This window comes from Balearica regulorum, chromosome 14 (genome assembly GCF_011004875.1).
Source record: "Balearica regulorum gibbericeps isolate bBalReg1 chromosome 14, bBalReg1.pri, whole genome shotgun sequence".
NCBI lineage: Eukaryota > Metazoa > Chordata > Aves > Gruiformes > Gruidae > Balearica > Balearica regulorum.
Window position 1 is genome coordinate 14,164,044 of NC_046197.1, and position 22,969 is coordinate 14,187,012.

Here is a 22,969-nt window from a genome sequence, read left to right on the forward strand (position 1 = left end):
AGTATGCAGTTGCCTGAGCTCTGATCATGTGAATGGAATTTCTTATCATAGTAAATGGGAAGGGTATTAACACAGGGCATGACCAGGAGCCTGCTGATGGCAGATTAGAGATCATAACAGCTCAGGAGAAAAAAATCTATGCAGGCTTCTCATCTCTCTCCATTGCACAGACAAAAAGAGAGGAGAGTAAGGAAAGAACTTCCAAAGCTCTGCCCTAGGGCAACATAAATGGAGACACATATGTTTGTTTTGTACCTCTAACCTGGTGGATATAGGATACAATATGCATTGTGGCAATGATGTACACATCTTCCAAACAAATATAATTTCTGTCAGTAAATACAAAGCAAAACGAAGACATTTAGCCATTTCTGCTTCTTCTCCTCTACACTGTCTCCAGATTGCCAACTTCTTGAAGTTCAGAGCCCCAAACTGGACATAATACTGCATTTGTCCTCTTATGAATACCATGTAGAGGAGGAAGACCACTTTGGATGTCTTCAAAATGACACTTCTTTTACTTCTCAATGAGAAATTTGCCTTTTTTTGCTTGACTGTGGTGGGCTCTGATCTCACATTGGCTGTTCTCAGGTGTAAGTATGAATTGGGGGTAGCGGCTGTAAATGTGGAACTTTCACTATGTACAGCTTTTCTTAGTTTCAAACAAGTATTTTATTTTTCAGGGGACTGAGGGGGTGCAGAAGGATTCCAGTGAATGCCCCATTCCAAAATATTTAGTAGCTCTCCTTTATCGACAGAGTAACTGAGTTATTCTTTGTTCTTCAAACAGTTAGTATCTAAAGTGGAATATAAACACATGGAGTCAGATTTTCAAAAGGATTAGTGTTTCAAGGGCTCAGCACCCCTGAACAAGGTCAGATTTTTCAAAGTGCCTGGGATACAGAAAGGGATCAAGACTCAGTACAGCACAAATGTCTGTGTAGCTATCAGGACGTAGTTAGTGGTAAAGTTCTTGTCCCTTCAAGGAGAGCAGAATTAGGTCAACGTAAAGGGTTCACCTATACTGGTTAGGGTAGACAGCTTCTGCCTGGCTCTCCCTTGGCTCATCCTCGGAAAAGCAAAGCAGGAGAGCAAAAACCAGACAGTTGTGTAGCTGACCCCGAGCCAATGTGCCCTGCCAATTGCAAGGCTGAGTTGGCCAAGCTTTTACTATCCTGGAAATCCCTGCCCCACAGCTGAAATGCCCTTGTTGGTCTTGATAACCCCTTCCATATGTTGTATTTTTTTAGTAATATACCATGAGTTCTCCCTAGTGTTTCGTTTTGCTCATGGAGAGAGCTGGAAATGCAATTGTGGTGACTCCACATGCAAACTTTCATGAAAGAAATGTCTGCTGAGACCTAACCACGCCATAACTCGAACACCAGGCTGGTGTCTGACACAGGATCTCAGGTCACTCTCTACTTTACCTTCCTGATCCCATCATGTTTCATCTCAATCACATGGAGGGTGTAGTTGGTCCTCCGTCCCTTCTCGTTAAACTGAACGTTGCCAGACAATCCTTCAAAACGGACCTTAAAGACATAAATATCAATGAGAAGAGCAAGTTGGTCGGCATCTCATGCAGTGGTGATTTGGTAGCAGTAAGAGGTGAGGGGAAGAAGGATGAAGAGTGCAGCCATGTCTCTCAGATCCGTGCAGGGGAGGCAGGACATCTGACACCTCTACACTCTCTATAGTATGCCTGGCCATGTGCACAGCCATTCTCTTAACTTACCCTTTCTTTTAAAAAGCCTTTCTTAAAACTTAGTGTTCTATTACTAGCTCAGCAATGCATAAGAGCTAGATCACATGTGTGAGCTCATCACTTCTTGGGATGTGACAGTGAGCTAAATCTGCTCTGAGCTCCTTGGGTTTTCTGTTTGATTTTCTTTTTAATTTTCTAAATCTGACCTGGAGTCAGGATTTGGTAAAGAATTTGACAGTTCAAATCAGGAACTGTATTTGGAGGAAATATGAAACCATGGCCACAGCTCCCAGTTGCCGTCTTTCGATAGAGAGGAGTCTTTCAGTTAACAAGCAAATTTAATTACCTTTCCACCAGCCTAATAAAACCTGACAATTTAGTATTGTAAATGAAATTTGCATAGGAAATTTTGAATCTTAAATCTCTGCTGATAACATTGCTGAGCCGAAGAGTGTGGCTCACATCACATCCCACTTCCTGAACTTCTCCTCTCAGCATGGCCATTTGACTTGCTGCAAAAGTGCCCAGCCTGGTGTGGAGAAGGGCTTCTGAAAGAAGTCACAAACCATATGTTGGGACCAGGCAGTGGGGACCAGGAACGTGAGAAACGGAGTGCAAGTTTGAGTCTCTATAGAGACCACCTGGAGAAGTGCTCATGCCACCAGATTGGGAATTAAAGGTTTGTTCTCAGCCTTTTCACTTGCTTTGAACAAATCTGTTGTCCCTGCAACTGAAGTCTTCCCACATGCAAAATGGGAACAGGTATTTAGCAGCCTTTTTAAGTACTTGAGATCCTCAGAATAAAGACCCATGGTGAAGAAATGAGGATATATCATTATGGAGGAAATCTGTTGCTAATCTGCTTAAAGCGTGTTTGTTTTCCAGCTATTATCGCAAAGGTTTGTCATGAAAATGAACATCTGCCCGTATTTTCTGAAGCTCCTTCAAGTCAAGAGGTATTCCTGGTGACATTTGGAGAAACATGCTTTTCCCTTCTCACAAGACACAACATGCCCATAAAAGATAGATGCACTAGAAAAGCACCATTGTCTCAAGTGCTCCTGTGCCTGCTTTTTCATGTCCCCTTTGGTTTTCTTTTCAGGTCCTGACCAATTCTGAAGCTCAGGTCATGGGTGCTCGTGCTTTGTAGCTTTATATGCACTAAAAGGCAGGTGTACAGCACCAATTTCTTCTATCTGAATGAATGAAATCTTAATCCATGTGGCACTGAAATGGCAAAAGTAGTCTCTCCCATCCATCCTAAAAACTGCAGCACAACTTTTCCATCACTTACCATCCTCTGAGACCCCCTGAATCACTATAAAATATAGTGAGGACTGATTTCAATAGTGCTAAGCACCAGTAAAGTCAACTGGAGACATGGAGCATTTAAACACATTTCTGTATAAGACATGGGTATGTGGTTCTTTGCGGAGAGAGCTGGAGAAGGATGCTATTGTGTCCTGCTGGTTTACAAGGTTAATCAGCAGTTAGGGACTAGCTAGCTGCTTACTATATGTGGTAACCAAATAACATTAACAAAAAATGTGTCAGAAATTATCAAAGTCTTTTCAAAGTGCAACTGAAACCTCAGTGTATTGGTTTAAAGCAATATTTTGTGCACATTTTCCGGGGGGGGGGGAGTAATTGTCTTTAATAAAAGCATACATTTTTCTGAAATATGTTAGATTTATGTTTCTGAAAAACTGCAAAATGTTTCAAATTGTTTTTCATCTTTGCTACTGCCATCTATGACTCCTTCCCACACTAAACAGAAATAAGGCAATTCAGGAGCTTATTCCAGATGTTTGAGTAGAAATAAGGAGAGAAACTTTTTGCTTTTAAACAGCTTATAAAATTTTAGGCTTTAGCAAATGGGAGGTGAAGAGAAAGCATGCTGTGAATAGCTGTTAAGAATTGGCTTAATTGTGAGTCTTCACGGAAAGGATAACTCAAACCTTCAATCTAATCATAAATTCTTCTATTTCTATCTGGCTCTTTCTTGCTACAATACTAAATGCTGGCTGATTATTAAACTCACAGTTAAAATTCCCCTATGAGATTTCTTCCCCTGCATGTTTCAGAGCCTTTTCTTTTGACCATCACAACTGAACTGGTCAGACCTTTTGAAAATTATAATTTTTCAATAGTAAAGAAACAACTTTTGCAAATGGCTCTTCATGTTCTTTGCTCAAAATTACTACAGTTGAAAAATTTAAACTTTTGGAATTGTTTTAATGAAGAGATGAGGATGCTTCAGAGGAGATTTTCCAACACACACAAAGTTGTATTTTCTAGCCATCTAATTTTGATACCTTATTCTCATAAATTCAATAAAGGAAAATGCTTGAGAACCCATTGCTCATCAGAAGACTTCCAAGTATTTCATGTTTATTAGGTAACTGATCTCCCTAATGCATCAAGGAGGCTGATTTTATTATAAGGGTTTGGAGAAGCTATGACAGTGATTTGCCCAAGGTCATATAGAACGTCAATGACAGGCTTGGGAACAAATTGAATCCAAGCAATAAAATCAAATCAGGTGCAAGATTTTGTTTTAAAGGAATTGTTGTTTACCAGTAAGCCAAAACCAGATCAAAACAAAATACTTCAGGAAATTTACATGTGATGCAAATTAACCAAATTAATTTTATTCTTCTTGCCTTCTTCACAGTTAAGGAAAGAAGATGGGATAAGCTATATTTGGATAACACTGAACTAGCAGTATTTGCAAGGAATCCATCTATTTTTGTCTGTAAAGAGAAAAATGCTAGAGATGAATGTCAGTCTCAAAATTTAATGCAATTTTAAAATATTCTACCTTTCTAAGTCTTTGATAAGAGTGTATTGTTTTTCTCTCTTGCTGTAAGTTTCATGCAATATTTTTGTTTATTCAAAAAAATCTAAATTTTTATGCAGGATGAAAAAGCAATATTATCAGATTTAAGGAATAAACTATCTAAATAGCTGTTATTAAGACTTTTACAAATCCTCACAGTATGAAACAAGCTATAATCTGGGCTTTGAAAAACATTTTGATGACAGCCAACACATAAGGCAAAATTCACATGGTTTCAAGCTACGTTAGCAGTCTGGAACTGAAGCCAAGTTTACAGAGAGTTGAAGGATCTGCAAAAAATATGGTCTGAGCAGGTCTCTCTCTTAGGAAAGGGATGGTAAAAATAGAGACCCATGATTTTATGGGATAATATTTTGGCTTTTCCATCCCACAACTTCAACAGAAATTAGAGAAGGCAAGGACACGTTGGATAGTATCAAGAAAAGCATTTTGCTGGATGCACCCTGAACTCTTCAGGAGACCTGGCTCTCATCTGGAAGGATCAGTTCCTCATCCCAAGCGATTTGCTTGAACGTTTCTTCTGCTAATCACCCCTCTTCCCCCACCCACAGGCTACGTTCAGCCGTCCTTGCAGTGCACAATTGTTTGGGTTTCAAACCTGCTGCAGTGCTCTCTGGATGTCGATGCCTTGTCCCCAGGGCACAGCCGGGTTGGCGAGGCAGTCCCCCGCGTTGCCGCGACGGGAGATGTCGATCCGCTGCCTCCGCAGGTTCTGAAACGCCTCGGCCATCACCCGGACCCCATCGTACGTTAGGGCCGACGTGTACTAGAAAGAGAAGAAGAATTTACATTTCCTGTTAGGGCAAGCTGACCTTGGGCATGCTACACTGGTTCGCCTGACAGTAACTTTTCAGATGATTTGCTCGGTTTTCATCCCTCCATCTATGAAGTTCAACAGCCTCTTGGTCCCTGTAATCGCTACTGTCCCGTTGACTTGTGAAAGTCGGTGTCTTCTCTCCCAGAGGATGGGAGAGTGATGGAGAAGCTCCTGATGCGGATTCATGTTGCACTCCCTTAAGAGGACTCAGCCTTAAAAGTCATTCACCTGTAACCCAAGTCTTTTTGTTTAATTAGAATCATTGACCTGACTTTTAAGGAATATATTATACAGTGTAAATGTGAGATACAGGAAATCAAGCAACAAGTGACTCTGGTCACAGATGGAGACCAGAAAACTCTGCTTCAATGTGTAAGAATTCTGCAAAAGATGAGTTTATTCGAGCAGAAACTTGTACAGAAACCAGTGTAAAACTCATAACATGAATGGTAACCATTAGAGTTAATTCCTTTTCTTATGATCACCTACTGATTTATTTGTTTGCAACTTTCTTAAACTAATACTTTCAAGGTTGACATTTCTGTTACTGAGTGTTTGTCACAACTGTATTTGTTTTCAAATGTTAGACAGAAAAAAAACCAACCTCCCCCCTCCACCTGCCCCTCAACAGCTTCAGGGTCTTCTGTGTTTGGAATTAACATATACTTCCCCTCCGTTGTACACGCTGATTTGAAATGTTCAGAAAGAACATCTGGAAAGACTTTATTATCACTGGGTATCTAGTAAACAAGTCAAAGGTTAAGGAGTTAATGAGGCTTTTTCTTTTTTATATACTGCACATTGTGAGATGTTTAATCCTTAGCTTTGAGGAGACTAAAAACTGGGAGACTGAGTGAATACACTAATGTGTATTTCTTAGCAGGTAGCAAGTACTGCCTAGTAAAATTTAGACAATGTTGAGGCACCTGGAACAGATAATGTTCATAATTATATTAAGTGACAGGTTTTCAGAGCAAGATTAAAGAGTTCTGTGTGATCACAAAGACATGAGCATAACTTGAACTGAGCCAGATGGACCCTAAATTAAATGAGGTTTTTTATACCACTTGCCTTTGGCCTCTTCCAGTCCACACGAGGATGCTCCCTGGCATCATTATTCCTCCACTGCTGCATGATCCTGGCTGGAACAGCATCCGTGTAATTCACCAACTGGAAGCCAGTTACATTGGCTCCACTCTCCTTGAATTTGGTCAGGTCAATATCCATGAATCCCTAAGTAGAGGAGAGAAACAGAGGAGGCTCATCAGAGGAACACATCTCTGGGTGGGTATCCTGCCTGTCTATGAATATGGCAGCCAGCTTAGGAAAAATCTCTTCCCTCTGCGAGGTAAGGTTTAACTCATGAGAGGCACCACTTCCCCGACCATGGGGTGAACTTGAATTTCTCACAGGCTCTGAGCTGGACATATCCTGCAGTTTCCACCCAGGGAGACAAAAAGTCATATTAATAACCGCTCATTTGCAAGAAGGCTAGCACAATAATAGAAAAATAATGCCTGGATGAAATTAATAAAATTCTCAAAAAATATATTAGAAAAAATTATTCACCCAGCTCTAACTTTTCTGCACTCACTCACCAATGGATAGGTTACTTCATTTCAAAGCACAGTTTGTAGGGAATAACAAATCCTGAACAACGAACTTTCAGCAGATCAAGGAGTGGTTGGTCAGCTTGTCAAAGAAGTCTGTCTACTAGAAAAGCCAGTTTATAGTATTTGCTAATTTGGGAGAAAAAAGAGTACTTTTCTGAGCTTCAGATTGATAACGAAATAATTTTCTTTCTTTTTTTTTTTTTTTTATTGTTTTCTTCTACTTCTTGCCCACTGCATGTGATGAACACAAGTGTGCAAATTCTCGTATGTGTCAGGGTGGAGTGGTAGAATTCGGCAAAGTCAGAGGCAAAAAAATAATTAGAGATACACTGCAAGCAATATGGAGAAGAGGTCATTTTTTGGTCTCCCAGCTTTGATCCTACCTCTTCAGCACTGCTGCTGTGCAAAACTGTTTGCTGTGCCTCCTTGCACAAAGCGGGTGCTTGAATGGAGACTCTGCCTTCCTGCCTGGGCTGCTGTGTGTGGGACAGGCTGAAGTCTGGGGCTTTTTCTTTCAGGATATAAGCACAAGAGATGTAGTCAATTATTTTCACTAGAACCATCGGCAACCACAATGCATGAGGGAAAACGAACGAGGACTGTGCACAATGCAATCACTTGAGCAATAGAAGAGCTTGTTTGAGCTCTGCCTTCCCTCTGCCCTGCTGGCGCATGTTCTCTGCAGGCACCTTCTCAGCCTGCCACTGGGTTTCTCTCCCTTGCTTGCTCTCAAACATATGGTGATGGTGTGAGTTAAAAAAGCCAAGTCACATTATTCCCAGGACACACCGGTCAGGTTCCCAAAACGGTGCTCTCTGTGCACAGGCTGAGGGAGCTAATTAGCTTATTAACTTCCAAGGTCGGGATCAAGTCGTTAGATGGAAACCTGTTTTGGGAACAGGCAGCTTGCAAGTTAAAAAACTAAATTGCCCTCACCTCAGCGTCAGACCGAGGGAGTCATAAGTGACTCAAAAATGTCTTTAAAGACTTTCACACTTTTTCTTCCGGCTTTTTGTAAGCAATTTGGCATCCACTTAGAAGGCTGAGGATTGGATATAGGTGTACAGATGCTCTAAATAGATGATTTATTTTGCTTCAAAGTGCAGCGATTTAGGTTAAAAAAAAAGTGATATTTTGTGCGTACGTATTCCTCAGAATGCTGGTTAAACCCACATCAATCTTGTTTGTAATTGCTAGCGTAGAGTTTCAGAAAGCTAGAGCTGTGATTAATGAATAGGAAATGCAGCAGGATAATTGTCCCTGACATCTTAATGCATTTCAGGCCAAGTGGTTTTTGACACGCAGAGCTCCTAAGGTTCAGTAAGAGGGACCTCACAGGTTGCCAACTGGTTATTCATGGCTAGGACCAAATTACACTGACATTTTGCTCCTGGGAGGTACTCAGGGGAAAAAGATCTGTCAAAAGAAACTACCACACAGCAACTTGAAGTCTGTGCCACCAGCTCCTCCTTGGAAGCCCTACAAAGGCATGAAGAAAAGTCCAAGTTCACAACAGACTATGAGTGAGATGTCTGGTGTATTTAGCCCCCTCAACAAGCAGATTTAAATAGGAAAAGTTGAAAAAAGATTATGACACCAGTGACAAAACAGCAGTGATTGAAAACACTGTCTTTTACTGTTTTCCGCAAACCAAACCATTCTGAAACTGAAGCAAGTATTCAACAATATTCATTGGGATTCATCTTACATAAAATTTTTAAATAATCTGGATAGACAAAAGGAATTATTTCTTCCCCAAGACTGTACTAATTTTTCCCCACTGATTTCAGGTTCTTTAAAAAGCGTGGAGACCTCTGAAAATTTTCCAATCGTTTAAGGCAGTTGGGGCCATAGAGGACATCATTAACCTTGAATATGTGTTTGCATTTTGGCTGTTATCAACTGCTGAAATAACTGTTTTCACCTGTTATTCCTCCTCTATGTGCCCCAGTACAAGGTCAGTATAGGAACGGTCCTAATTACAAAGGAATTTTAATCACTGCGCCACTGAAATCTGCTCAGAGCAGGTCTGGGTGACATGACAGCCAATGAACTGGGAATACCAGAGGTCAGATATTTAGAAAATAATTCCCAGAGGAGGTGAATTCTTTCTGGCTAACATACAAACAAGAATATATCAAATATTATGGAAACTATCTCTTGAAAATGTTTCTATTGACAAAGTGGCATCAGGAATTAAACATGCTTATCTATCTATCTGGAATACCAATCTGTTCTATGTAGGAAACAAGAGAACAGAAGAATTACAATATTTGCAAGTAAGGAAGTCATTAATCATCTGTCACCTTGTACTAACTGTAGCCACATGTTGCAAAAAAAAGGGACTTTTTATTTAGTTTTCAATTGGCCATATTTGGAAAACAGAAAATAAATTAAAAAAAAAGAATTACTAAGTGAAGACTGCAACCCACTACTGAGGGGCAGCAGACGCGCTTTTGCAGCAGCGTGCTTAGTATCCACCAGTTTGGGAAAGAACCAGCACAGAAGCCTTTGCCATCCAATCAAGCACAGCAAGAAGTGAACGGTGCTGGAACAATGCACTCCGTGGCACTTCAGGGGCCAAAACCATTTCAAAAATTTGCCAGTGAATACTGGAAAAAGCTTGCTTTGCAGCCACGTCTGGAGCTTAGTGGGCTCTTCAGGGAAACGAGCTGAGCCCCTGAAATTTGGTGGTATGTGACTTTCTTCAGGCTCTCTGGACATGCAGGTATCTGGCTTCAGCTCCCTGTGCAGCGCTGCCAGACCCCGGGGAGGAAGAGGAGGAGGAATACAGGAACTCACGCTCCAGCCCGGACGCTGTGCCAGCACCCCTGGCAAAGCAGGAATAGTGGGACCCAGAGGCAACACGGGGCTCCCCAGGGCCCCAAACAGGGTCATTGCCCAGGACGTAGGTACTGCGGGGGAGACAACACTTCTACAGGCACAATTCTCCCTGGGAACCATCCAAACCAGGCTGGAAGGGACACCGCGTCAGCCAGCCCACCCCTTGCCCTACAGCAGGATTAGCTGTCCCTTTGATTTAAATTCACTTTGCAAAATCATCCCGGCAAACCAGAGAATACAGCCTCCTGCCTTGTGTGTGCCTGGAAAATGCCTGGCTTTCTCTGAATGCCATCGAATTAGCAGGCTGACAATAAACTGCAAAAATCTGGACCTATCCATGCTGATGGAGTGAGACAGCCTCCCTCCTCCACGCCTGCCCTGACTCACAGCATCTGCAACACACAGTTCAAGCAACAGCCCGGCTCAGTCCGAAGAAGGAAACTTGCTCTTTAGCCCATACCATGGACTGCTCTCTCTGCACTAATGAACCTCGCAAAGCGATTACATGAAGAAGTCCTGCTGCTAGTAAATAATGTGGGCAGCTGTTACAGACCTTCATGGCTTCAAACAGAAAATAGAACAGTACTGGGAAGGGGTTTTTTCCTCATTGTGTTTTCCTTGCTGCATCTGTTCTTTATGCAGTTCTTAAACTGAAAACATTTTTCAGCCAAAGGTTGTTTTACTGTCCCATTCACTGCCTTGGTTGCTGGGAGAGGTGTCAGCAAGTCACACATTTATATTCCTCTCCACTGCTTGTGGGCTCAGTCATCAAAGGAAATGCATAATGCAAGAAGACTGATGACTTGAAATGGGCCTCATGAATCCATCTTGATTAACTGGTCCACGAAGGATCTGCCTTGAAAAGAAAGTCCCCCAGAAATGAGCCAGCTCCTTATTTATTCCCTGAAAACCATGAAGAGCCAAGACACTGAGCAGGCAGTGCAGATGGCTGTCAGGCGGCATAGGGAAAGCCTCATTCCTTCATGCATGACCCTCCTCAAATCTGCCAGCACCTCTTACTTCCCCTGCATGTCTCCTTTCACTCTCATATTTCACTGCCTCACCGTCCTAAACTTCTGCCTCCTCTCCGCACACTGATGACACCAGGTGGCATTGCTCCTCCTGGGACATCATCCCAGCCCACGGGAACACCGCCGACAGCAGCAGCTTGACCTCCATACCCCAACATTGACAGGCAGCCGGCCACTGCCCAACACCTTCAAATTCTCTCTGTATTTCACTAAATTGTTATTAATTGTTGGCACTTTCCCTACAAGGTGCCTCCTGCAGTATAATCGTGCCTTTGAAGCTGTGGTAACAGGCAGCGAGGGCTGAGCTCTGGGCAGGCTGCAGCTGATCGTCTCATAAACCTCCCTGCAACCCAGCTGCAGCGCAGCTTAAAATCTTGCCTTTGCTCTAAGTCTTGGCTTTTCTTGAGAAAAAGAACATTAGAGAGTCTCCTTGAAGACTGCCACATTTCTCAGGAACACTGTTGTTTTCTCTCCTCCTTCTGCATCTTCTGAGCCCTCCGGATCTCCCGCAGAGAATGGCAAAGCTCACCTCTGAATGAGGAGATGGAAAATGCCCCTTTCTCTTGAATTGCCTGGAGAAGTCTTGTTGGCTGAACCTAGTCCCCTCACCCCAAGAATGAGTGTTAGGTTTTGTAGTCCCTTTCTGTCTGGCATGGAGAGACTGGAGTCTTTTCTTTTCTTTTTCTTTTCTTTTCTTTTCTTTTCTTTTCTTTTCTTTTCTTTTCTTTTCTTTTCTTTTCTTTTCTTTTCTTTTCTTTTCTTTTCTTTTCTTTTCTTTTCTTTTCTTTTCTTTTCTTTTCTTTTCTTTTTTCTTTTTCCCCCTATGAGTTGCACACTGAAATATTCCTTTTTAAGCAAAGAGCATTTAAGCAATTCACCCTGAGCTTGGGTGGGTGCCACAGAAACCTGTGGCACCATCGGGAAACTGGTTCAGCTCTGTTTAGATGCTATCCGTGTATGGCTTGCAATGCCAGACTTCTTCCTGCTAGCAGACTTTATGATTATAAGAAACTTTGCAAAGCAAAACAATTGCTTCTGAAGGGCTGTAGATCAGCTGAGTGAATGCAAAGTGGCTCCTGTCATTCCAAGGTATGCCGGTGTCTTTCTGCAGGGAGCAAGAAGTCGAGTATTTCCAGACGGAGCATCCCTAATATACCAAATTATCTTCAAGCTTGGCTTCTCCAGAGAAGCATCATTCCTCATTCCTATCACTTTGCATTAATAAGGAGGGTACATCAAAAAAGAGCCCATCTGCTCAAGTCTCATTCCAGCATGCCTCCCAACAGGAGAGGCCGCCTTCTCTTCTGCAGAATTACTAATATGTCAAATCTCACTGTGGCAGCAAAACATGGAGTCCTCACTGTAACATCGAAGTAAGTGAAGAAAGGGAAAAGAAAGATGGGAAGAGGGGACGCTTTCAGACAGGGTCCCAATCCTGCAGTTTTATGAGTCTGTTTTGTCCTGGTCTATTGATGCAAAGCAAACCAAGTCAGGTGAGGATCCAGACTTCAAGGACATTGGGCTGGAGATGACTAGCAACTTTTTTTTGGTAGAACTCTGCAGGCATAAGATTTTCTTTGTGATATTATTTGCATCAGCCCTATCCTACTGCTGCAGCACATTCTGGATACAAATGATCAAATACATTTGTTGGAAAGCTCAGTCTGGGCAAAGGAACAGATGCTCTAAGGTGTATGTTTGTGCTTTAGAGAGCTTTCAGAGGAGAAACTGATTTAAAGGTCTGGGAAATGTGCCGTGTAGTGACAGATGCCAGGACTTCAATCAAAGATACGATTAAGGGATGACCTGATCACGGTTTACAAGGACTAAAATGTCAGTAATGGAATATTTGGTCTAGCAAACAGAAGCATAAATCTGATGGAGGAAGCTGAAGCTAGGCAAGTTTTGACTAGAAAAAGCACCGATGAAGTCACCATGAGGAAGATACTCTGGGTTTACATGTCACCCCTTGCCAGTTGAGCCGGGGTAATGGATTAGGAGACTGCAAATGGCTGAGGAAACCTGTTTGTTTAACACCCTTTTGCTGAGATTTAAGCAAACACATTTTTCCTTGCAATGGCTGTAATATAATCTGTCAGTTCCTCACCTGATGCTCAGTGATTTTTTTTAAGTCACAGTAAGTCACTCATGCTCTCATTAGCTACTGCAAAAATCCTTCCAAGGTTGCAGTTCGTGTTCTCCCGTGTGGGCAATTTTTGTATCAAAACCAAATTATTTTCTTTTACATGAGACACTCTAATTCAAGCAAAAATTAATTCACAGCACTGCTGTGTCTTTTACTATCAGTAATTCAAATGACATAATGTTATAAAGGTTTCTTCTGCTTGATAATCTTTGAATCAGGACAGAAAAGCTATTTGGAAGTGAAATGCAGACCTCAGAAATTTCACTGATATATTATGTTGTCTTCCTCTGCCTGGAAAACCAAGTTTTCTCATGATTCTACCTGCACCAACCTCTCAGAAAGAGGAAAGGTCTAACCGGTATAATTAAACTAATCTAAACCTAACTTAGGACGTCTCTTTCCAAAATAAGAACATAATTTTTGCAAGACCAGGCACCTTGAGGTCTTACCAGGACAACAAGCTGATGCCATACACATCCTTTTGGAAACTCCCACAAAAAAGAGTTTCCAATCAGTTAGTGATGCAAACCTGAGTATTGCTGACCTTGTTTGTACCTTCAGTCAGCAACACTTCAGGGGCCAGGAGACAGTGTTAATAACTGAGGGTGATTAAAATAAACATGGCAGCTGTCAAGCTGATGGGAGACTGAGAACTGCAACATTTTAGCTCCAGGCAAGCTGAGTCAGGGGCTCGGTGTAGGCAGCGAAGCCATCGACACATGGTTAGTGCCACACGTCATATTTGTGCTGTGGCAGGTACTGCTGCTTGCACCAGGCTCATACCCAGCATGGGCACGGCAGACCCCCCCCACACGGCCACAGCACACGCTGCGGGATGTACACGTGCTGCATCGCTTAGGGGAGCAGATCTCTGCCTGTGCTGGGAGAACTTTGCTCCCCCAGGGATGTGGACATCCTTTTCAACAGCCAATTCGGGAGGGGATGCCTTCTTTGCTATCTGCCCCAAGCAGTCAGTCTCAGATCACCGTGTCTCAGCACTGGTGGCATGAAGTTTTCCCTTCCATTTTTGCAGGCAAAAAAATCAGAGAGGCCCATTTAAACCACAGGTGAACAAACCCGTAGATTTTGCCTGACTCCTGCACAAGCCACTCTGCTGGCAAAGCTGCTGTGCTGGTAACCTCCAAAGCTGCCACAACAGCTTGCAAAGTGACACTCTGTCCATGGTCTAACTCAGCACTGACACACGCTGATAGAAAATGGCATAGGAAAAAATGCTTACTTCTGCTCATCAGCTCTGTTTTTGTCTTTACTCTTCCCTGCTACCCCTAGCATCAGCAATCTCATACACTTAACTATTTGACTTCAAACGAGAGCATTTGCTAAAAGAACAACCTGGACTAATACGACAGGAAACAAAAAAAAAGGCTAAAATACTGCATGTGGCAGCTGTCCGTACTTTTCTTTTTCAGACAGGTCACGTGAATGTCACTTATTCTAAGACAAGATTTTCCTCCACCCAAGAGAGCTGATGTTCTCCCACTACTGACAGTAGTCAGCCTACATCCCTGGCATAGGACAAACAGCTACATGAAGCCAAGGTTATGGGGAAAAAGTCTGTAACATCAAAAGAAAGGAATCCCAGAAGTTTCTAAGCTTGCTCCTTGACTGTATTTTTTTTCTTTTGTCGTTGCTAGACTGATGCTCTCAAAGGCTGAGAACAAAGCTTAGAAAAATAAGACTCACAAAACCAAACACTTCTAAAGTTGCCAAACCTCTTTGAGTTCCAAAAAGAAAACTAGAGATACGGGGGAGGAAGGGGGAGAGAGATGATTGCAATCCCCCAGTGCCAGTACACCTGACAAATACCCAGGCTGGCAGCTGGTAAAAGCTAATTGGGGTAACTCTAATGGGTACCGGTCAAGGATCAGGTTTTTATTAGTTTGCAAAAGCCATAGACAGTGCCAAATTTACCTCAAGGAGAGGCAAGGATGCTCACATGAACCCTTCCTCCGGCAGTGACATTGGAGACAGACCTTCCAGGGACAGGCAGGGCTGAGCAGACAAGACAGGTTGTATCTTTAACAGGCATAGCAGATTTGGAGAAGGATGTTTGCCCATGGCCTAAGGTGCAGAATGGTTTCATTTTGTTTGTGAACACAGAAATATTATTGTCTCACCTTGGCAACAGCAATTTCACTGAAAAAGAAAGCTGTTCTTGCTAGGAAATACTAGCTTTCATTTGCTGCTACTTGTCAAATTCTGCTTGGTTCTTTACTACAGCTCACCCGACAGCAACCGCTGGGCAAACAAGCGGTGATTAATGCAAGCCAGATCCTCTTTGTTCGTGAATTGTCTGTGACCAGACAGGGAATTCCTCTGTGTTCAAAATGGATGATATTTGCAGGCCTTATTCAGCCCGTGCATTGCCTTGCAAACTCACTTGCTTTGCATTCCTGATGGAACATTACTTTGGAGCTGCTGTAACTGGACAGTAGTGTGCTGCTGTTTGTTCTTTGGCTGAGTATAGCTCTGAACAAGCATAGCCAAAAAATTAAGAATTTCAGTGGAGTTATCTCTAAATATTTCCCAACATTTGCTTCAAATATGTCATTTCCATAATTGTTTCCCCATGGGAAAGGGCCCAAGAAGGTTAGGCAGTGTTGCAAAAGGCAGGCATTGAAAATTCACCCCCTTGCTCCAGCTAGTGCAGGTAACTCGGTGGCTACAAACCAGCCGAGGGCTCGCTTGACTTGTGCAAGGCAGAGCCTGTCCCAGCCAGGGTGGGGAGTCTTATCTTCACATGGGATGTGAGTCCTGAAATCAGGACTCCAACAGTCAGCACAGGGGACAAAAAATAACTCATTTGGAAATGTTCATGCACTCGCAGTTTTTAGTTCTTAATTTATTCTCTTACGACCCAGGACTCCAGAATGAGCCACTTTCACAAAATCAAGCTGTTTTCTAGGCGTGCGGGTATGCACATGAGGGTACGTGTGTGTGTGTGGGCAATGCACACCCTGTCATCTTAGGACTTGTCTACAGGAGAAAATGTGGGGCATTTAAGGTCTATCCACTATGTGTATGAGTCAGTGGGAATAAATTACAGCACATCACACCCTCTGAAGGCTCTAATCCAGCAACAAGATGCCCTTAGAAGAGGGTAAAACCCATTGTGAACTCTTGAATCTGAGCATCCACACTATGGTTTAACTCTGTCAGACGCTGACTTCCCACATTCTGCCAATCCCTTATAACATCCCCGGCCATACGCACACAGGGAGGCTTGCTGTCCTTCCTCACTGCCATATGTTCTCAGGAACATAGGATCCTCACGGCCTTTTTGCCATTCTCCTTGCAGAACCGATCAGCGAGTATTTCTCGTGGGGGTGCAGCACATCACAGAAACTGATTTGACTTCTGGTGCCTGAACCTGCCCCTGTTCATGGCAGAACCACAAAGCTTCTTCTGCCTTGGAAAGTGCCTCTTAACCTTCAGGAGTGCTAGTCTGGTTTTTTTTAAATAGTTTCCCCACATTATCTGATTATCTCCTCCTCTCGTTTGGTTTTTTGGGGATTTGGGGTTCTTTTTTTTTTTTAAATATTCCTGTCTCTGGAGTTAGCCTCTTGTGCAGTGCTGGGGTTTAAGAAGCAGGAAAGACCAAAGGAAAGACCTTGAATTTCTTTCATTTTTCTTCTTCTCCTTTTAAAAGAAAGCTGCTTGAAAAGAACAGCTGGTAACAGTGGATTCTGGTGGTCCCATCAGATCCTGTGGGTCCTGGGGACCCAGAGCATCCTCCACCAAGCTGCAGCTGGGAGGCAGAATCTCCCTGCAGAGGGGCTGGGGAAATGAAAAGCCTTTTGCTCTAAGTTAATTATTTATAATCCATTTTGGCTGAATATGCAGCCTCTTCCAGCCAGCTCTGTCCTCTCAGCATTTGTGCAAAGGGTAAGAAAACAAATTAAAGATGGAAAAAGTGTGCTTTCTCAGGCTGAAAGTAGGAGAGAGTGGTATCATAAGACAGAGGGAAATGTCCTTCATAACTCAAACACCTGAATATTCCACCTCATGCCCGTAATGTATTTATCCTTATGAAACCATGCAGGAAGAAGTGACAGCATTCTCATTTAGCCTTCCGCACGGGTATACATAAAAGTGCACAGACACGCACACTCCAGCTACTCCAGATAGCTTCCCTGCTTCACTGTAATGAAGGGGCTTTCATAAACACCTGAGGAACGGGACCGGGTTACAGCAAGTAACAATTTTTAAAAAATTAGCAACTGAAGTTATTGGCTACTCTACAGTTTGCTTGTCTCCCCCTGCACAACATAACATTTTTAACTTTGTAATTACATGGTAGGCGCCCAGCGCAGGAGTGCAGGGTCAGTATTGGGGCATGGCGGGGTAATTATGTGGCCATTTTTGTCTTGTAAATTACAGAGTTATCTTGGGACTGAGAGGAGGAGAACGGCAGCAACTGCTTGACTAATTGGTAGTTTAAAGTTTAATTACGCTGAGCCTGACGTGTGTTGCCTCGCAGACACAGCTGCGGGAGAACAGAACGGCTCCAGACCGCACACGGGCACGGCGGGTCCTGGGGTGGGGAGCAGACACCAGCCCGTCCTCCGCTGTGCATCCCCCCGGATAGACGGACACATCTGGGGAGGAGAAGGTAGGAGCCCTGCTGTATAAACCTCAGCTGCCCCATGAATTGAGGCTATTCCTCTCTTACTTCTTCCCAAACCTCCCTAGGCAGAGAAAGTCTCCTCTCCCAGGAGAGGACAGCATATCGCTCCAGAAAGATGGCCCCGCTGCTGCCCAGCACAGCTCTGTCCTCAGGCAGCGCCTCCCTGCATTAAAGGGAGAATCCTTTTCTTAAAGAAATCTTTAAATCCAATTAATTCCTCAGAGCCATGACAGGCAGATTTGATTTAGCACCGAGTTGAAGAATAGGTACATATTTTATTTCTACTGGAAGGTCAGAGGGATCTTGGTGCATGGTCATTAATGGGTCTGCTCTTAGTGGGGCTCTCAGGATGGCTGTGAAACATCTCACTTGGGGGGACACACACTGAAGTGGACTTAAAACCAGTTAGAAAATGCAAGTTGTTAACAACAGTCAACAACTTCTTGGTGGCCTGACTGAAACAAGCGGGGAAGGCAATACCAGGACCCCAGGTGCCTATGACATGCAAAAAAAAATCATTATCACAACAAGCATTAATTGACAGTTGCCTTAATTGGCTTTGAAAAGATGCAGATTGAATCTAGAGGCAAAAAAAAAAATAAAAAAAAAATAATCCAGAAACATTGGAGATACCCTGGAGATAATCTTGCTGGCTCAAGAGAGAAAACACCACAAGGAGAACACCACAAAGAGAACACCACAAAGAACTTTTGGTATTTTTTCTCTACCCAAAAGGCAGATTAGAAAAAAACCTTCCAGCTCAGTAATTATAAGTATAGTGGCTTTACAAAATATGAAATACTGGGGGGGGGGGGGGGGGGGGGGGTAAAAAAAAAAGCCAAGGAGGGCAACTCACCAAATTTGCCAGAATGTAGTGGTACCCGTTCCCATTCTTTTCAAGCTTGATGATCTGCAAGACAAAAACCAAGGATATTTAGCAGAGACCATCTAAAGAAGTAGAGCTTCATTTATCTATCCTTCCTCCTCATTTTTCCCCAATGAGACTGTTTGGTTGAAGACAGAAAAACATAGCAAAAGAAAAGTTCACAATCTTGTTAGAGGAAGGACAGAGCTTTCACACATGATATTTGAGCAGCAAATCTGAAATTAGACAGGACAAAATCCCCAAGCAGATTCCACAGGCAGGAAGAATAAACTACCTGAACGAACCTGTTTCCTATGAGCTCAGGGATAAAATCACAGTGTTTTTTCTAGAAAAAGGTTAAACGATTTATATTTCAGACGTTACACGAACAAAGCGGGCAGCTGGGGTCTATTTGTCCTGTGAATGCAGCTGAAACACTGAGCAAGACTAGAGAGCTATTCTGCATATCCTCCCACCTAGAATCCCTGCCACAGACACCTACCTGGGTGAGATGTCAGGAGGTTTAGATTATAGGGCAAATTTTCTCCTTTACTGCATGGGGTAGCCTCCAGTCACATCTCCAGAACAAAGCTGCCTGGGCAAGACACTCAACAGAGGATTCCCTCAGCATGTTCGCTGAGGTTAATTATATCTTCATATTCATGGTGTCCCTATATAAGCTCTTTGCCACTTACTCCTTTCTCCCTGATGCCTGTAGAGTGGGGGTTTATTCTCTTTTATCAACACAAATGCTTCCAGATCTGTAACATTTGAAAGTTTCTATGTCAGCTGGAAAAGTTTCCCTTGTCTAGGTAGAAAGGCACCATCTGTGGCAGGGTTGCCTGTGATTGTGGGGGACAGGGTCATTGATCAGATGTTCCCTAGCTGTCTTTTTCTTCCTTAATTTAAAAAAAATACAGAAAGAATACAGCTAAAAATCACATTATTTTTGCTGACTCTGGATTTCCACCAAAATTCCTCTCCACTGATTTCCAGCAGCACTGTTAAATTCTTACCAGCCAGATACCATCCGCATTTAAGCCAATACATATACAGAAAGAACACAGTGAAAAAAAGGCCCAAACCATCATACCCTCAGAACCGGTAAAAAACACAAGAATTGCCCGTTTCTGAGAGAATTGTGCTGTTTCCATAAGGTTTCTTTGCTGGCAACGCCACCTCTTATTTGCACTGTTGTATGAGTTGATTCTGAATCACTGCCTGCATTGCCAACGCTCAGGCAAAATCTGCACAAAGGTCAGTGAGGCCAGAAAGATCCTCACAGCCAGAATGATAATAAAATGACTGTTGTGTTGGATTCGACCAGAGATCCGTCTACCCAGGACTCCTCTCTGACAGCAGCCTGGTAGCAGGTGTTTGAGAAGCATCAGATGAGGGCACACACGGACCGATCCTCCCCATGGGACAGCACTCCCAGATTATCATGAGCAGCCATTTAGGGATTTCCAAATGGATTATAAATGAGCTGACACCTGTTCTGTGCAAGTCCTTATCTGCCTTAGCCCTTCTCTGAGGAAGTGTTCTTGTATGCACGTGAAAACTCATCTGGTTCCCAGCATCAACGTGGAGGTGGCAATTAATGCCAATGAAGGCTTCATTCATTAGCAGTTTCTTACACAACTAATGTCAGCTCCACCAGCTCCACTGCCCTGTGGTTCTCCCCACAGGATCCCTCAATATGAGTCCTGTTGAGCAGTCTGGAACCCTCAGAAAAAACTATATACCTAAGGTTATAAAGATATATACTCTTATTAAGGTAGTTTTCTAAGTATCTTCCATTCCAGATCTGAGAAGCAAAACCAGACCCAACTTGTCCCCTTCCATTCATCAACTGAGACTGACCTTTGCAGTAAATCCCAGACCCCGGTGGAGGAAGGAGCGTCTCCAGGGCACTGGGATGTCTAAGAATTACGATCCAATTCCCCATTTCTCCAGTGTCAACAATAGCTGGCATTGGCTCCTTCTGCCCAAACTCTCCCCTTGTTATTTTATTAGGTGTCAGAGTCGATGAACCGGAGAGGGCTGCCATCCAGCTTTCCCTGAGCTGTTAATCTTGCAGCCCATCGACCTGAATTATGAGGCTTGCTTCCTGTGTTTTACACAGTTATTTGTGATCTTAATTTATTTTAAAATGCTTGCTCAGTCCTAATGTGTCCGGACGGCGGTAGCAAGCTGAGGTTATAATAGCATTTCTCACTTAGCCTGAACGTGGTGAGATGCTGTGCTGGGCTGCATGCTGATAGCTCACTTGGGCCACCTAGGTTTCATTACCCACTTCTTAATGGGCCAGTTTGACATCTATTAGAGAGAAATCCTCTCAGAGTGAAACAGTGGCAAAGGAGAAATTCCAGTTATTCATTTTAATGAGAGACAAGGAAGAAACAATACAGGGCTTTGATGGAATACAACCCACCACTTACTTATCCCATTAAGGCTACACAGCGCAGCCCCGCAGATATCCTGCCCTGAACCAAGGCCTGGCTTATAAACGACAGTTACCTCGGCAGAGATAAATCATGCCCTTGAGACATGACACAGAGAAATCTCCGAGAAAGAAACCAGGTCATTTTCCCACATATCATTAACACATTGAGCACTGGCTCCTCTACAGCTACAGTCTCCAGCATGCAAGGACTGCCTTGCTGGAGTCAGCGGTGGTTATTTGTGTTATGAGTACAGGATGGGAAGAAGAAATTAAAAGTGTGTGCAAGCACCAGTGTGTACGTGTGCAGGACTGATGCTAAACAGCCATCCCCAGCTCTTCCTTTCACTAGGGAGCACAAATCCACAGCCACAGAAAGACAGAGACAGGCATGCCAGGGAAGAAAATAAATGCATTAAAATATCCCTGAGAGGCTGAGGCAGCTCTTTGAACACCTCAGACACTCAAAGAAACAGGGCAAACAGAGCAGTGACATCCACGCAGAGGTTGCTGGTGTGGTGAGCTGAGGGACTGGCCGCCAGCCCGAGTTTAAGTCCCAGTTGAATTTCATGTGATAATAAGCTGAACATCATCTTTGATCCCCTCTGGTCATCTGCATGTTGTAAAAGACCTGGCATCCCCTGCTTACACTGGGATAACTACCTCTGCTCTCAGAAATCCCTGTGGACTCAGAACAAGAAGTCAAATGAGGATAAAAATGGACTACATAGGTGTGAAAAAAGTTATCTACAGCCCTATCCCTAACAGGAGTGTTGCCTCCTAGGGCTAGACATCTGTTGGAATTGCTCTGTCTTTAATGGATGCTTTTGCCGCATTGCAAAACAAATATAATCACATGATCTAGGGTTTTTTGTGTTCTTGCAAATAGCTTTACTTAGATACAAGTTTAATTCTTGCTCCAGTTATGGGAAGAAGATTGAAAGAAAGACTTATTTCATGTTCATGTTAGGAAAACTAGATAGTATTTGACCACAGAGCTTAACTTTCTGCTAGACAAACAGACTTAAAAACCCAACATCATTAACTCTAGAAATCTGATATACCTATAGGAAAGCTTGCAGAAAAGGCAAATTCACTGCCTAGGTCCTGTCAAAAATTTTGTTCAACCGCAGCTACTCTGTGGTCAGAGAGAAGACTTTACCCTCCAGAAGAATCTGTTCTTTCCTTTGCGAGCATGATCTGTACTTTGAGGTTAAAACCTGCTACCTGCTTCGTTGTTATATAGCACCCAGAGACATCCAACAGGGATGGATTGCGCTCGTCTCGGAGCCGTGCAGCTGGTGAAATGGCAGTCCTAGCCCCAGACAGCGAGCAGCTGAAGTGTGAGACGGGAGATGACAGGTAGCTTAGACAAAGCGACGTGTGAAGCACGAGGTAAGAGTGAGCTGGTTATGAGAAGTACGATTGCAGGAGTCACAGTGCATCAGCTGCGCAGCACTGCGGGGCCCTTTCTAAGCCACGTGGGACAGGAGTCCCAGTGTGGGGAAAGCCTTGGCTGTAGGTGTGAGAGGGAAAGATAGTAAGGCTGGAATTGAAGAGGGGACACAAGTGTGGACTGAGACCTGTCCATGAACTTGCATTGGTCTCCTGTCCACAGAATATTCAGGACTTAGGCAAAGCATTAAGGGAGGCATGGAGGAAAAAGCATGGAGAAAATTTGGATCTGCACTACTGGGCGACCTATGTAGATTGAGGATGAGTAGGGCAAGGCACACAACCTAGTTGCGGGGTCCTCTGTTGCATATCCCATCTGCCTCGTGACCATGAGCTGATGAACAGCAGGGCATGGCTGGGAATGAACCAGTCCCTCTCGCTGCAAGGCATGAGAGGAGCTGGAATTGTGTGATCCTGCTACAGCCTGGATGCCCTGGGAGGATACTGAGCTCCAGCCTAATCTGGATACAGTGCTACAGACGTACCATAAAGCTTCTCCATCTCTGTCCTGCTGGCAGTGGTTGTGAGAATTTGGTGCG

The 22,969-nt window shown here is 43.5% G+C and overlaps 1 protein-coding gene across 3 annotated transcripts in view; it reads right to left on the reverse strand.

Annotated features, from left to right (window-relative positions):
- GRIA1 (glutamate ionotropic receptor AMPA type subunit 1) overlaps positions 1-22,969 on the reverse strand; it is a 125,581-nt gene that overhangs the window by 40,842 nt on the left and 61,770 nt on the right. For all 3 annotated transcript variants that reach the window (XR_012837761.1, XM_010306313.2, XM_010306312.2), the window contains exons 5-8: positions 18,524-18,577; positions 6,457-6,618; positions 5,167-5,334; positions 1,431-1,535 (exon numbers count right to left, since the gene is read on the reverse strand). Coding sequence is in view for 2 of the 3 variants with exons in the window: in XM_010306313.2 (XP_010304615.2) it covers positions 1,431-1,535; positions 5,167-5,334; positions 6,457-6,618; positions 18,524-18,577 (489 nt within the window). In the remaining variant the exon portion in view is untranslated. The remainder of the gene's footprint in view (positions 1-1,430; positions 1,536-5,166; positions 5,335-6,456; positions 6,619-18,523; positions 18,578-22,969) is intronic.